General features: G+C 36.4%; 1 protein-coding gene across 1 annotated transcript in view; it reads right to left on the bottom strand.

Annotated features, from left to right (window-relative positions):
- The window catches only part of LOC149790601 (uncharacterized), a 400,967-nt gene that overhangs the window by 99,325 nt on the left and 284,018 nt on the right, over positions 1-17,624 (bottom strand). The window contains exons 92-103 of the mRNA XM_089972700.1: positions 15,131-15,325; positions 13,691-14,193; positions 12,824-13,172; positions 12,060-12,218; positions 10,238-10,472; positions 9,063-9,262; positions 7,689-7,859; positions 5,993-6,118; positions 4,553-4,753; positions 2,889-3,146; positions 1,862-2,068; positions 9-152 (exon numbers count right to left, since the gene is read on the bottom strand). Coding sequence (XP_089828826.1) covers positions 9-152; positions 1,862-2,068; positions 2,889-3,146; positions 4,553-4,753; positions 5,993-6,118; positions 7,689-7,859; positions 9,063-9,262; positions 10,238-10,472; positions 12,060-12,218; positions 12,824-13,172; positions 13,691-14,193; positions 15,131-15,325 — 2,748 coding nt within the window. The remainder of the gene's footprint in view (positions 1-8; positions 153-1,861; positions 2,069-2,888; positions 3,147-4,552; positions 4,754-5,992; positions 6,119-7,688; positions 7,860-9,062; positions 9,263-10,237; positions 10,473-12,059; positions 12,219-12,823; positions 13,173-13,690; positions 14,194-15,130; positions 15,326-17,624) is intronic.

The raw sequence follows: 17,624 nt of genomic DNA, 5'->3' as shown, positions 1-17,624 counted from the left end.
ATGTTTACCTGCTGGACAGTAAAACCCATATGGACATAAACTTCCATTTCCTGTATTAGTGACATTGCCAGGGATGGGTGTATTGACACCGGAATAGCAGATAAACCCAGCAGCACAATCACCAGTGATATTACCACCTGTGCAGTACCTCCCTGTAAAATGGAATGAGAATAGAGACCTTTCCTGGATTAACATGTAAAATGGCATGAGAATATAGACTTTTCCTGGATTAACATGTACAATGGAATGAGATTATAGACTTTCCTGGATTAACATGTACAATGGAATGAGATTACAGACTTTCCTGGATTAACATGTACAATGGAATGAGATTATAAACTTTCCTGAATTAACATGTACAATGGAATGAGATTATAGACTTTCCTGGATTAACATGTACAATGGAATGAGATTATAGACTTTCCTGGATTAACATGTACAATGGAATGAGATTATAGACTTTCCTGGATTAACATGTACAATGGAATGAGATTATAGACTTTCCTGGATTAACCAAAATCATGATGAAATGAACTTTTTCATCCAACTTCTTAGACCTTCAGAGAATGTTCCACCAACTAATTGTTATAGTTATTTCTATTAACTCAGAGTTTAGGTGAGTGCTATGCTCATTAATTAGTATAATTAATTCCTTAAAATCAAATTTTAAGAGAAGTCTCTGTCATAAATAGTATAATTATTTCTTAAAATCAGATTTCAAGAGATTGTTCCTCCCTAGATATTTTCTTTAAATTACATTTCAAGAACTTGCTCTTCCCTAACTGGTACAGTTATTTCACTAAAATTCTATTTGACCTCCATAATTGGTACAGTTATTTCACTAAAATTCTATTTGATCTCCATAATTGGTACAGTTATTTCACTACAATTCTATTTTACCTCCCTAAATATAGTCATGGTGATGGAGAGAGGACTTTTAAGTAGGTCATGGAAATTTCATGAAAACTGGATGACAGCTTTTGAAGACATCAAGATTTAAACTGCGTATGTTGCAGTGTACAGTCTTTGTAAGGCATCAAACCAGGTCCTTGGCAGACTAATATGCTAACCCATTTGTGGGAATGATGCAAGGTAAATAACAAGGTGGGTCATTATATTCAAAAGAAGGTCAATGAAATCTCTGTTATGGACTAATTGATTGACATTTTAGCCATTTTTATATTTGGAAAGATTTAATGCTGTAATATACCACTTATGCATAGCAATTTAAGGGCAGAATCCCAGGTTCCAGGCAGGGCCATCATTGTGTTGAGGGTAGAAGAGAGTCCCAGTCTGGGCCATAACCATGTTGAGGGTAGAAGAGAGTCCCAGTCAGGGCCATAACCATATTGAGGGCAGAAGAGAGTCCCAGTCAGGGCCATAGCCATTTTGAGGGTAGAAGAGAGTCACAGTTGGGGTAGAAGCTGTCACTTATTACATGATCTTGGATGTTCCATATCATAAGCAGTTTAAATGAACAGTTTATAAGATACCTATTATATTACACTGTAAACAGATAGACAGCATTTCTACCATTAAAAGACCCCGGTGCAGTCTAAAAGTTTGTCAAAAAGTAGGGGAAATCTTAGCCCCACATAACAATATGTTAAGTATTTGCCAAATATATGTAAAAATAGGGTATAGGCTTATTATTTTGCAGGGGCCTATCATTGGGTAAATACTGTAGTTTCCAAAAGTCATAGTTTGCTACCTATGAGTTTCTCTAATGTAGCTGAATATTTCATTTACTGAAGCAATTAACGCCCTTAACAAGGCTCTTATAATCAATTAATGACCTTGATGAGACTCTTATAATGTGTGGCTCATACCACCATCAGGTACAAAACAAAACTAAACTAACCTGCTGGGCAGTAGTCACAGTCTAATGGTGCCTCCTTTCCAGTGCCCTGTGTATATTGTCCATCTGGGCAGGATATGGGATCAGAGGTGCCATTGGGGCAGTAGTGGAACACAGGGCAGGACTCTGGATTGCTAGTGTTGCCCATACAGAAAAATCCACTTGGGCATTCGTGGCACGAAGTCATTCCTGCTGAGTCTTGATAGGTACCTAGAACATTCCAAAATAATGACAGTGATGATACTAATAATAACAATAGGCAATATAGACAAAAATATAATCTCCCAAAAGTCCTGTTCACATCTATGTCCAGAGCACCACCCACCCCCAACACATCATTGATTAAGGAGTTAGAAACTAAAATGAATTTCTAAGAATCCAAGATAAGTTTGTTTCTTCTATCCTTGTATTGTTTTAAGCTCCCGAGAACTAAAACTATCTATTTTACTCTTAAAAAACTTGTACATACCAAACTTGTAAACAAATCTATTTTTACCTGTCAGGGTTAAGAATGTTCACAAAATACCCATAAGTGTTCTACAAACGTATCTGACCTTGAACTTCGATATCATGGATAGAATATCACTTAAGTTATCTGTATCAATGTCAGAATATAATTACATGCTAAGTTTGGTTAAATATAACAGTATTATAATGGGGGGAAAGTTATTTACCTGCTATTAGTCAAAGTATACTTCAGATACATAAGCAAATTCAGCCTGATAAAATTCCATATATACTTGTTTATGTTTTCAAGGTCACAAGCCATTACAGATGCAAAGCCAAAGTTGAGACGATTTATTTTCAAATTACCATCAAAGTGCTACCAACTTGTGTATTGGAATGCGACTAAATATAAAATTTGGTCAAAATTTACTTGTATTTCTACAAAACACTGTGTTCATATGACCATTCAAGTACAAGTGCAAGCAATGAACTTGATTTCAAGGCCAATCAGGCCAATTCAAACTATCTACAAAAAGTGAGGCCAACAAGTTCAAAAGGATGATGGTTTTGTGATTTTATGTACCTGGAGGACATCCAATAGGATCAGCTGTCCCACTGGGACAGTAGAATCCAGGAGGACAGAGGTATATAGATGGCATACTGCTGTTGACTCTGGCTGTGTCAGAACAGTAATATCTCTCAGCACATTCTCCTGTGGGACCAGTCATACCCTCCGAGTCACAGTAATACCCTGCAGTGCATGGGAAGCAGTCATCAACAGATCTACCACCTGTCAGATTTCTCAATGTTCCTCGTGGACACTTCTCAGCTGCAGATGTTCCTGTGGTATAGATGTTACATAATTTCATTGTAATCTCACTTTTGGACAAACATCAGACATATTAACGTTCTGCATGATTAGGAAAAAGCAACGCTTTTCTGCTCTTGCTAGAAACATACCCCATGATATCCCCAGAAGTCTTAATTATGTTCCAGTTTTACTAATCATGCAAATATGCAAAATAATGCTATGCTAAATTATATGTAATACTTGTAATAAAAGTGATATCTCACAGCATTACTAATACAGGTTATTTAATTACTTCTGCTACAAGGTCTTGTGACTGTAATTTAACATCTGCTTCAATGCCTTGTGACAGTAATGTAACATCTGCTACAAATGTGATGGTAATGGAACATCTGCTACAAATGTGATGGTAATGGAACATCTGCTACAAATGTGATGGTAATGGAACATATGCTACAAGGTCTTTTGACTGTAATTTAACATCTGCTACAATGCCTTGTGACTTTAACTGAAAATCTGCTGCAATGTCTTGTGACTTTAATTGAACATCTGCTACAAGGCCTTGTGACTAATTGAACATCTGCTATGAGGCCTTGTGACTGTAATGGAACATATGCTACAAGGTCTTTTGACTGTAATTTAACATCTGCTACAATGCCTTGTGACAGTAATGTAACATCTGCTACAAATGTGATGGTAATCGAACATCTGCTACAAGGCCTTGTGACTGTAATAGAACATCTGCTGCAATGCCTTGTGACTTTAACTGAAAATCTGCTGCAATGTGTTGTGACTTTAATTGAACATCTGCTACAAGGCCTTGTGACTAATTGAACATCTGCTATGAGGCCTTTGTGACTGTAATGGAACATCTGCTACAAGGCCTTGTGACTGTAATGGAACATCTGCTGCAATGCCTTGTGACTGTAATGGAACTTCTGCTACAAGGCCTTGTGACTGTAATAGAACATCTGCTGCAATGCCTTGTGACTGTAATATAACATCTGCTACAAGGCCTTGTGACTGTAATTAAAGATATGATGCAAGGTGACTGTAATGGAACATCTGCTACAAAGCCTTGTGACTATTTGAAGATCTGAAAATATCATGATTGATACTAAAGGCAGTGACAGTGGTAAGCTGAGCATTGTCAATGCAAATAAAACCATGGGGATAGGTCATCACCAAGCTCTGTTAATCTACACATCCAGGATGATCAAGGAGAATAACAAAACACAGGGGGAATCAATTGTCTAAGGTGTTGTTGTGACTAAAGCTGTATAAATGACCAATGTACAGCTGACATGCCACATTTTGTAATGCAAAATGCAGGAATCTGGAAATACCATGACTGATGTTATAAACCTTAAAGACATAGTGGTTAGGCAAAATAATAAACTCATCCTGTAACGAGTATATTTTTAAGAGTTTCAGCATACCTTCAATACAGTAATGACCAACTGGACATGGTCCATTGAGACCATCATTTGGTGTAGACTTGGTGGCATTCTCAATACAGAGGTATCCTGAGGAGCAGTTACCGCTGACATTAGAGAGTCCAGTTGCTCCACAATAGCTTCCTGAAGGGCATCCTAAACACTCCAACACAGATGACATTCCTGTGTGTGGGTTGTAGGTTCCTGAAAAGAAAGATATCTGAGTGTGGGGGTTGTAGCTTTATGAAATGATAGACTTTTGACTGTGGGGGCAGTAGGTTCTGGAATTGACTGAGACATTTCACTGTGGAACAGTTGATGAACACCATATCAAACAGATAGGAAGGATTAGCTTTCTTTAATCAGCTGAACATATGTCTCAAATCATACTGAATATCAAGGATGTCACATTCCCGATAAAACTGTCAATAATTACATGACCAAGGCTGTCACATTTCCAATAAAACTGTCAATGTTTATATGACCAATGTAGGCACATTCCCAACAAACTGTCAATAATTACATGACCAAGGCATACACATTCCCATAAAATTGTCACTGATTATATAACTAGGGCTGTCACATTTCCATACAATTGTCAATGATTACATGACCAAGACAGTCACATTTCCAACAAAATTGTAAATTATTACATGACCATTGGAATATCAAATGATTCCTTTTAAATCAATTAGTCCACTTGATTACCAGAGTTGGCAATTTAAAGCAAATGTGACTTGTTTTCATTTGGCTATTGACAGGAAAAGCAAAGTGTTTCTTAATTAAGTCCAAAAACAAGTATTTTCCACAATAGTTAAGATTACTAGATAACATGATATACCAGTTTACCAAAGCTTTAGCTGAAATTTCAAGAAAAGAATGACAACTGCATGTAGGAGAAAGAATGGCATGATACGTCTACTGATGAACATGGACTGACTCATGGCTTGTAGAGATTTTATAAATAACAATAATACTATCAAGACCAAAGCAAGAATTAAACTTATATCCAGCTGAGTTAAATCTGTCATGGTATGTAAACATCCTTAAACACCAGGGATCAAAAGTTACAAAATGTGTATTTGATGGCTTATCTGCAAATAGAAATGTTAAGCAGATGACAAAATGATTCCAGTCAGAAAGCAAAAGTGTGCATATTTTCAGTCATCTAGAATTTACAAGCAAAACAATAACAGCTATTTTCCTGATTTTCTCTTTTAAAATATATTAATAGTTTGGATGTATGTCTACAGTTTACATTAATGCCTATAAAAAAATATGAAGACATAACTTTGTCCCAACAAGTACAGTTAACTGTTTTACTCTCTGTCCCTATCTAAACACCTAGCTGTTTGACTCTCTACCATTACAGTTAGCAGCTTGATTCTTTGTCCCTACCAGTACAGTTAACTACCTGTTTCTTTCATTTAGACTGGTACTTACCTTTTGGACATGGAATTCCTTGGTTATATGTTCCATTATAGCAATAGTACCCAGAAGGACAAGGCTCAGTGGCATTCATTCCAGTTCTTGGACAGGTTGTTCCTGCTGGACACTCTGTGCATTTAGCTGTTGAAAAAATATGGTCTTTGAAGTAAATTAGAGAAAAAGATAAACATCATAACAAAGCTTGCCCAAAACTTTATTTTAATAAAAATATCACATCACGAAATTTTCTCTCTAACAAGGTCATATTGCTCAGGTCTTAAATGCCATTACCTGTGTTCAATGAGCAAGATTTGCATGACAAATCAATGTGCAAAGAGACAATTAAAAAAACATCTGCATCAAATTGATAGTGTTTTTAATATGAATGGAACATGACAGTATTCTGCAAAAATGGGGCTTATTTCCTTTATTGATGAAAGTGTGCATATCTATGCTGATTATAATAATGGAAGTTCTTTCTATAGGAAAAAATATTGGATCATAAGCCTATATGAAACAATGAGAGCTAGAAGCCACTAAAACTTGTAGACTTTAAAAATAAATTTAAACTTGAGTTTGTGTTTTACTCTGTTTTTAAAATTCCTTTAAGTGCAAACACACGCTGTCTATTTAAGATGCACACAAGTATTCAATTTATTGGAAAATTAGTAAGATAACAAACTCAGTAAAAATTTGATTTAGCTTAATAGTGATGGAGTATAAAATATGCATATTGAAACAGTGTTTGAAACTGACCAAACCCCTCCATTGGCTGATTGGTCCAGTAACTACGAAAAGCTACCGGTCCTGTTCATAATAAAGTCATCCTGTTATGGAAAGTTCTTTGATGGGAAATATCAATGTTGTAATAAGGTACATTTGATGGGAAATATCAATGTTGTAATAAGGTAAGTTTGATGGGAAATATCACTGTTGTAATAAGGTAAGTTTGATGGGAAATATCACTGTTGTAATAAGGTAAGTTTGATGGGAAATATCACTGTTGTAATAAGGTAAGTTTGATGGGAAATATCACTGTTGTAATAATGTAAGTTTGTAAGAAGAACAGATACTAATAAGTGCTTAAAGTGAATATTATTATATTATATTAAAGAACAAAAACATTTTGTTCAGAGTTGGAATTCAAAATAATGACCATATTTTATTTAAACTTCAACAGTAGCATCCAGCCATTTTTTAGAAGTTGATATTGAAATAAACATTATAAATATATGACTAAATGGTCCCCTGTACATATGACTAAATGGTCCTCTGTATATGTGACTAAATGGTCCTCATTACATATGACTAAATGGTCCTCTGTACATATGATTGAATGGTCCTCTGTATGTAACTGAATGGTCCTCTGTACATATAACTGAATGATCCTCTGTACATGTGAATGAATGGTCCTCTGTATAGGTGACTGAATGGTCCTCTGTATATGTGAGTGAATGGTCCTCTGTACATATGACTGAATGGTCCTCTGTACATGTGACTAAATGGTCCTACTGTACACTATGTAATTGCATAATATTTGACTACATCGTGATTACTTCTCCAAAATAGGTGGCTTTCGGCTTTTGGTAAATGTGCACACAAGTTCCAAATAAACAAATCACCCACCCAAATTCAGTTGCAAATTGCAGAATTTGCTAAATTTAAGAAAACTTAATGGTAATGCTGTGTTTTTTCTAATTATTTAACTCACCAAGACCAGTCTGAGGTCCATAGGTCCCCACAGGGCAGGCAGTCTCTACAACAGCACCCTCTGTACAGAAATGGCCCAAGGGGCAAATGTATCCTTTAACTCCATCAATAGGATTAGGCACACTGGACCCATTGACACATATGTACCCTGCACTGCACTTCAAACTGTAGCCTGTGTAAAAAAACATAATATTAAAATTAAGTTGATTAATTTGAAAGAAGCAAAAATGTATATTTAAATACTATATATGCATAATGTATACTACATTCAAGAGCATCAATATATATATATATATATATATATATATATATATATATATATATATATATATATATATATATATATATATATATATATATATATATAAAGAATACAAATCATATGGCAAATAACAGTCCTTTCAAGTGCACTGGATCCAGCAAGGGATCACGTTTGTCAAGGATTGATTAAGATAAATGCAATAAACTGACTACAAACAGTGCAAAACTAGTATGTAATTAGCTTGAGTGCTTTTGACTCTTAATGAGTCTTTTTCAAAGGAAAATACAAAACAAACAAATAAAGCAGAAAAATCATTGTGTTGCACAACTTTACATGACTATGACTTGTTGCAGATGGTGGAAGATATTTCTTGTCTATGTTTTGCATTTGCCTTTGAAAAAGACCCATTAAGAATCTAAAGCACTCAGGCTAGTTACATACTAGTTTTGCATTGTTTGTAGTCAGTTAATTGCATATATATATAATCATACAGTGATAACACTGTATCCTAATCCTGCACTTATAAATTTCATTGGGTAAAAATGTCTCATATCAACATAGATAGGACAAAAAACTACCCAATGGAATTCATCTCCAGTTAGATCACTATCAACAAAGACAGGACAAAGTACTACCAAATGGAATTCATCTCTGGTTAGATCACTATAAAAAAAGACAGGAAAAAGTACTACCAAATGGAATTCATCTCCGGTTAGGTTACTATCATAAGAATAACATATTTGTAGGAGTATTTGTAAATCTTCTGGTCTCAGCCAGAGTTCAAGTTAGGAAGAAATTAATATTAAACCAACTATCCCTCATGTAATTATGTTAAAGGAATCATTGACTATGTTGATGGTATGAACTAGTAATCTTATCCTAATCTGCAGCATAGTGCTAAAATCTAACATGATATACTATAGTTTCCATTTAATAGTACATAATACATATGAAATGGATGGAGAGTAACAAAGTCAAACATAAAAATCTGACACTAACATAAATGCCAACAATGTCAACAAAAAAACTGCCAGTGATATTAATACTTCTGTCTTGCCAATGTTTTTCAGATCAAGGAAAAAACATTTAAATTCAATATTTTCAAAGACTAACCATTCCTAGAGCTCTCAGGCGTACAGTAATTCCCAGGCTTGCAGAACTGACAATCCGTTGCCTGGTCACTGCCTATACTTGGTGTAATTGTGCCTTCTGGGCATGGTGTTGGCTCGTAGCTGCCCACTGGGCAATAGTTTCCCAATGGGCAATTTCCATCAGATGGATTGGGTTGAACTGTGCTGCCATTACAGTAAAATCTGGAAGCAAAAGCCAAAGAAACAGTCAACAAAAGTTCTAGAATTACAATTTATGAACACAATTTATATAAATTATGTAGTACAGTATTTTAACTTATTAAAAGAAGATGCAAAGCAAAACACAATATTACGCATGAGTCCCTCACTATTACATCCCTCCATCCTTAACATATAGCTGGTAGTCCCCTCAATGACTCCCATGAACAGTGCTATAAAAAGGGAGAACAGTAAGTTTATATTTTACACTAAATTTTTTGCAATGATTCTTCTAAAATCCTTATGGAAGCGTTCTCTCAAGAATGATCATCACCTGATATGAGATAACGTGACAATATTTATTCATATACATCATTTTATAATACACTTGGCAGTCATTTCTTTATTTTGTTGGTTTCAAAGAACTCTTAACACATTACTGGCTATATCATGCCAGTGAAATGAGAAGCAAAGAGCCTTTTCAAGTGACAAGCCAAGACAGCCAACAAGCTGGCCTGAGCTGCTATTCAACACATGTCCCATGGGTTAGGAGTCCAATACTTCACCACCAAGTTACAGCAGAGCCTTTTGTCATTTTAGAATCTAACAGATGGTCTTTATTCCTTTAATAATTTCTTGGATACTTCATAGACCCCACATGATGCTGACAAGTCAGAACCACTTCCTTGAGTTTTGATGTTTTTTTATGATTTCAAGAAAGCAGCATAGACACAGAAGCAACCACTCTGTAATCCTCTGGCAGATCAGAGTCTAAAAAGATGCTATTTTCTGTCCTTCTATGATTTCAATTTGACTGTGTAAACCATGATCTACCACCCCATAATAATGCCAGCTGGTCAGTCTAGTGAGTGTACTTTGTTCTTTTTACAATTTCAAGGATGTTAAGCAGATTTAGGATTAGCCATTCACAAATGGAAGAGGTTTATAAGAATGTGACCTTAATATTATTGTTATTGTTATTATTATTATTATTATTACCCTCCATAGCAAAGCCCCTGTGGTTCAGATAGCCCAGAGTTGAGACAGTAGTATCCAGGCGTGCAGGCCTGACATTCGGATGCAGCAGAGAGCTTGGTATGGTTATTGTAGGTCCCTGGTGGGCATGGATGCTGGTTAGATCTCTCTGTCTTGGTGGGGCAATAATATCCCCTAGGACACTCATAGCCACTGAGACTGGAAATGGCTGTGCCATTGCTGCTGTCACAATAATATCCTGGGGAAGAGAATGAACAATAAGACATGCTGACTTGTGAAATATGCAACAAGCTATAGTATATTTAGCTATTCAATTCCAGATTACCTACAGAGATGTAATTAAGTTGTTGTTGTTGTTGTTGTAGGGTTTAATGCCATTTTTCAGCACATGATAGGCTATACATGGCGGCCAGTATTAATGGTGGAGGAAGAACCTGAAAAAAACCCGGAAAGAACCACCGACCCACGAGAAGCTACTGGCAAGCTTTCTTACATACCCACATCAGCCGAGTCCAAGACTCGAACCCACGCAGACAGAGGTGAGATGGCAGTGAGCCGTAATGGAGAGCGCTTTAGACCACTCGGCCACTTGGGGCCCCTGTAATTAAGTCATGATATGTATAATACTGAACATGCAAATTTACATTAATAAATGGAAGCGTGCAAACGATGGTAATCATTCACTGAAACATGTTACTAAAGATACTACCAGAAATTTTCTTATAAAGAGATTGTACTTCAAATCTACCTCTACATGAGCTGGGAAAACGGGGTAAATTTTTATGATAGCAATTTCCCCTCATGTCTTGAGATGCTGAGGTACTGGCCCAATTTTGCATTACTACTTTCTGCACTTTATTGGGTCAATGTAAGATTATTAGGTCCACTTCCAGTGAGGTATCTGGCACATAATATGATCTTACTGAACCCAGAACACCTTAGTAATTCCGGATACACCAGACCACTTTGTGATCATACAAGTGCTTGCATACCTGCAACAGTGCATCTGCTTATAGATCAAATTTAAATCACGGACAAAAGGATACAAACTCAACATTAAACATTTATTTGGCAAAACATAAAAAAAGAAATTCATGTGCTGGGTACAAAAAAATGCATGAAATGCAAGGAATTTATTTGATTTTCCTCCCTTTGGGTTTTTTTATATAAGAGAAGTAACTCTTGATTGGTGATTTGTCTCCCTATGGGGTTAAAGCAATCAGATCTTGATTGGTTTTGTCAGAATCCTGTGATGATGCATCACTGTGGATGCTAAAAGGTTGGATCTTTTATTGATTTATATTATTATGCAGCGATTCTCACATTTTTTAAGTCTGGGTCTTTCTGTAATGTTGTTATTAATAATTACCATTTGCTATTTAATAACTAAGGCAATGGATTATGAGGTCCAAGTATACCAGCATGGTTGAGGCAAGGGATGAGACACATAGTGTCAGCCGGTACAAACCTGCTGGACGTGGTTTAACTGTGGAGGTAACCATTCTGATAATAATACCTGTTTTAACAGCAAAAGCCTGTCTAAAGGGATGCATTTGAGGAAAAACTGTATAAACCATTATTTGCCAATTGCACAAGAAATTCTAACAAGCAATATAACACACTGTCAATGGCTTGATATTGTCATAACCTAGTTTTGAACATGGATGAAACTAAATAAAATGCCAGGAAGAAACTCTCAACATCAACCCAGGATGGCAATCACATACCATTGCATGCTTGATCCATGATTGAACCCAGGATTTAAGATGTGCTAAGGAAAGAATTACTGATGTTGGGGTAGTGGAGAAACGGTAGATTTACTCACCTGCAGAACATTGTTTACATGCTGACTGTTCATAATCATCCTGATAATATCCAATGGGACAGATGCGTGGATCAGCAAGACCTTGAGTGCAATAGTACCCAGGTGGACATCGGTAACTAAAGGGGTTGGGCTGTGTCTGGCCAGCTGGACAGTAAAATCCTAAAATAGAGAGGAACAAACCCATGACATCAACAATAATATCTTGGACTTTCAAACCAGATTTCTTAATTGGAATTTAAATTTCGTACAGAAATATGTAAACAGATACTGATTTAGTGGATTTAGCTTTTCATCAAATGAATGAAACAATGGGCTGCTTTCATCTACTGAACAGATCTTTTCTAAACTAGAAATATCAACTGGATACTTGTTATTAGATTTTGAAAAATTATAATCAAGCATTGTATCATTTGACCTTCTGACCAATCATTGATTATTTTGATTAAATGACAAACCAATTTTCAAAACTAATCATGTGATAATGATTGGAGTTATCTGTTCCTCAGTTCATTACCATTTTAAAATCATGCAATTAAACTAAAATTTTATATTGTTTAGTCTACAATAGGTGTTAATTACTGCAACATACACATCTGCAACCGTCAAATAAAGGCCATTTTACTACTAAGATGGATTTCAATTACAACTCCATCTATAACAGCTTGTGGTGATTCACCGTTGTACACGGTATACATAGCTATTTCAACAACTACATTAGGTAAACATGTCTCTGTGACTAAGATCGACCTAATTTTGGTACTTACCTGCCCCACAAGGTCCACTGATACTACTGAGACCAGTGCCATTACAGTATGAACCACCATCACAAGGGGTGCATTCTGTCTCATTTTGAAGCCTTGTACGTGGATTATAGGTGCCATTTCTGCATGGAGTTGGTAGGTCACTTCCTTTAGGACAGTAGTGACCAACTGGGCATAAAATCTTTTGCTTAGAATCCGAACCCTGGGGGCAATAATAACCTCCATCGCAGTATCCTGTGGGGGCAGCCAGACCAACTGAGCCACAGTATTGTCCTGCTGTGCATGGGATTGGTGTATATGATCCTTCTGGACAGTAGTATCCAAGTCCACACTTCCCTCCATATGTCGTTGTCTTAAGATAATAAGTAAAAAAAAATATTATCTTTTTCTTGTGATACATAAATGCATCCAAATAACCTGATAGTAGGGTCATCTATTTTGTGACATTCTGGTATTTAAACTTCCTGGTCATGATTCATTTTAAGCCATTGACTAAAGAAACAGCTATCAGATGATCCATCTTGTGTCAAGATTTAACTAGGAATGAGTGAATTAATTTGCACATTTGAAATCTCATATCTATATATGATGGAGCAAAGTTCAATTAAATATTCCCAACCATACAAATTTCAATCAAACATATATTATCATGTACAAGGTAAAAATTACACTTTATTTATGTATTCTTCATAATAGGTTTCATCTGACTTGCTTAAGATTAATTCCTCAAAATATGTTGTGCAAAAATAAAGTTTGTGATTTAAAAGCAAATTGGACAGACAGAGTGACTGACACCATATAACCACTGCATTGACTGACACCATACAACCTCTGCATGGGCTGACACAGATTACAAAAAAGGTAGCTTACCTGACTAGTAGTGGATCCATTTGTACAGTACCATCCAGCAGAACAGTTCCCAGTAGGACTGGTACTTCCGTTTCCAGCACAGTACATTCCAGGTGTACACAGAATACAATCTGCAGCACTTACAGCCCCAGTCAAGTTATAGAAATATCCTGGTCGGCATGGATACTGGTTGGGCTTAGTTGTATTGACTGGACAATAATAGCCAGATGGACAAATATTTGGAGTGTAATCTGAGGTATTGGCATAGCAGAAATAACCTGCAGGACAACTATTACATGCTTTCTGATTGGTCAGATTCTGGTATGTACCAGCTGGACAGCCAATAGGATAATCTGTGCCTTCCGGGCAGTAATGTCCTGTTGGACACTTGTGTCCAATGATTGGATAGACAGTTCCTGTGGGACACTGGTCCTCATTTAACATAACTGGGTTGGGACGGTCAACTCCTGACATGCAATAGTATCCCTCCATACAAAGACCTGATGGGGATGTCAAGTTTGTACCTGGAATATGTTTGTATCGTATAATAGCTTGTCTTAAATATCAAATGCACCAATTTAAATTATATTTAAATCACAATGAAGGCTTTATCATGGCAAACATATCACACAAGAGTTGACAGTAATCACCAGTTCAAAATAGATTCATGATTTAGTGGCACAAACAAGTCATTTTCTAGCACTATTTGATTAAAGCAGATCACAATAGCCTGGTTTCAGTACATAGCACATGTTCATTCCATGGTACTCATACTGTACCATTGGTGGTAACAGGAGAAAATATATCTGAATTACATTTAAGACATAAAAATGAAAACAAAATAGAAAGCAGTTCACACTAAACAAGTTTTGATGTGCTGTAAAAGCAAACAATTCTTCAGTAATAGTGACTGGGATGTATACAAGATTTAAGTTGCAAAATGTTCCATGTATAATAATCTGCATCAATTCTGTGCAATTAAGATCATGTCTCGTGATCAAGTCTCTGTGATCAACTCAATGTGATCAAGTCTCATGGTCTTAGATGAGCCATGTATATATAGTTCATTTGTTTGTAACTGAAAAAACATAAGCAAATATTGTTTAACATTCCTCTTTAAAATGCAACTTTTACATTGAACCTCTCACAATACAGATATATTACAAAGTATTTTCTATGTAATAATTCCACATAATGCTCTATTATGATTGCCCTAATGCAGTATGGTCCCAAACCCTAACTATATTATTAGTCTGTTTAAGAAAAGAAAAATGACTGTGACCTACTTTGGCTGGTTTTGAGTGGTACCCTTCAAGACAAATATACCCTGACAATTTTAAATGGCACAGTTTAATATAAATAAATAATAGAGCTTCATGTCCTTCCCAAAGATAACATACAAAAAGTAATACCTAAAGCATGTCTGAAATAATTATGCAGATTTGTAATTCTATACATTACCTTGGCAGTATTTTTTAGCATCACATGGTGTGCAGTCTGAGGCCTGAGACAGTCCCTTGGCTTTTCCATATGTCCCAGCAGGACAGGGCTGCCAGTCATGTCCTGTCCCATTGGTACAGTAGAATCCCTGAGGACAGCTATACTTCACTGTTAATATTGTACCCGGTATTACCAATTCTGGTACACAGTAATATCCTGCAAAAAATACATTGCAGAAAGAATGTTAAGTATTCTGTGGAAGTCAATGTTTGACCTGGGTCTATGCACTGATGTGTCCCCATGTGGGATTCAGTGACTGATGTGTCCCCATGTGGGATTCAGTGACTGATGTGTCCCTATGTGGGACTCAGTGACACACCAGGGCCCAACTTCATTATAACATATCATTTACTAAACAATCTGTACTTTTGAAGCTTCCTAATATAAATTTAAAACTAAAGACAATTATACTGGTGGCATAAGATATTTTCAAATCTAAAAGAAAAATGTATCTTTCATTCCATTGGAACCTCATTAATTCCATCTCCATATATTGGGCTGTCTTGTATTACCTGGGAATAGATTTCCTCCACTATTCTGTGAAGTGATTCATTTATCTGATGTTCCTGCTACTCAATGAATAAGTTACTACCAGCAAGGATACTATCTCCGCACCATGTCCAACTAAAGGCCTGAGGACTGAGAATTGGGTTTAGCACTGAATCAATAAGGGGCAATAACTCAGTCAAATATGGTCAGGTCCCTCTTGAAAATGATAAGATTAATGACCTTGTTAAATATGATGCTTCATGGAAAATGAACATGAAAACTAACGAACATGATAGTTTTCACAAGCAATTAAAAGCCACTTCCCAGCCAGCCTATCTACCACCGAAGTCCATCAAAAGCCACTTCCCCAAAAATACAGTCCATCAAAAGATACTTCCCAGCCTGCCTACTTACCAATACATTTCATTAAAAGATACTTCCCAGCCAGCCTATTTATGAATACAGTCCATCAAAATATATTTACCAGCCAGCCTATTTACTAATACAGTCCATCAAAAGATACTTCCCAGCCAGCCTATTCACCAATACAGTCCATCAAAAGATACTTCCCAGCCAGCATATTTACCATCACAGTCCATCAAAAGTTACTTCCCTGCCAGCCTATCTACCATCACAGTCCATCAAAAGTTACTTCCCTGCCAGCCTACTTAACAAACCACAGTCCATCAAAATACATTTCCCAGCCAGCTCATTTACCACCAAAGTCCATCAAAAGATACTTTCAAGCCAGCCTATTTACCACCACAGTCCAAAAAAAGATAATTTCTTGCCAACCTATTGACCACCACAGTCCATCAAAAGACACTTCCCTGCCAGCCTATTTACCACCACAGTCCATAAAAAGATACTTTCTTGCCAACCTATTGACCACCACAGTCCATCAAAAGACACTTCACTGCCAGCCTATTTACCACCACAGTCCATCAAAAGATACTTCCCAGCCAAAGGTTCTTCCCAGTCAGCCTATCTACCACCACAGTCCATCAAAAGATACTTCCCAGTCAGCATATTTACCATCACAGTCCATCAAAAGTTACTTTCCTGCCAGCCTATCTACCATCACAGTCCAACAAAAGTTACTTCCCTGCCAGCCTATCTACCATCACAGTCCATCAAAAGATACTTCCCAGCCAGTTTTTTTGACTACTACAGTCCATCAAAAGATATTTCCCAGCCAGCCTATTTACCACCATATGCATTAAAAACGAATCACTGCCAGCATCTTGTTAAAAGTACTTGTATGTTAAACATTTAAAATCAAAGCCACTGGCTGACACTAAGTGCTAACAGCTGAAAAAGTATATTTTACAACGTTACTGGTGGCAGACATTAAAAGATACTTACACCAGACCTTTTCAGCTCTGTTGAAATTGGCAGTTCAGACTGCTGAATACAGTACATATCATCCATGTAAGACAATCTCACAAATTCTAAACAAGAAGTAGAGCTCAACCATACAATGCTTTGTTGGCAATCAAATAGTATAGCCCAACCATACAATGCTTTGTTGGTAATCAAACAGTAGAGCCCAACCATACAATGCTTTGTTGGTAATCAAATAGTATAGCCCAACCATACAATGCTTTGTTGGTAATCAAATAGTATAGCCCAACCATACAATGCTTTGTTGGTAATCAAACAGTAGAGCCCAACCATACAATGCCTTGTTGGTAATCAAATAGTATAGCCCAACCATACAATGCTTTGTTGGTAATCAAACAGTAGAGCCCAACCATACAATGCTTTGTTGGTAATCAAACAGTAGAGCCCAACCATACAATGCTTTGTTGGTAATCAAACAGTAGAGCCCAAACATACAATGCTTTGTTGGTAATCAAACAGTAGAGCCCAAACATACAATGCTTTGTTGGTAATCAAACAGTAGAGCCCAAACATACAATGCTTTGTTGGTAATCAAATAGTAGAGCCCAAACATACAATGCTT

Source organism: Sinohyriopsis cumingii, chromosome 10 (genome assembly GCF_028554795.1).
Source record: "Sinohyriopsis cumingii isolate HCF-2022 chromosome 10, ASM2855479v2, whole genome shotgun sequence".
Taxonomy (NCBI): domain Eukaryota; kingdom Metazoa; phylum Mollusca; class Bivalvia; order Unionida; family Unionidae; genus Sinohyriopsis; species Sinohyriopsis cumingii.
This window is presented reverse-complemented; position numbering and strand designations above follow the sequence as displayed.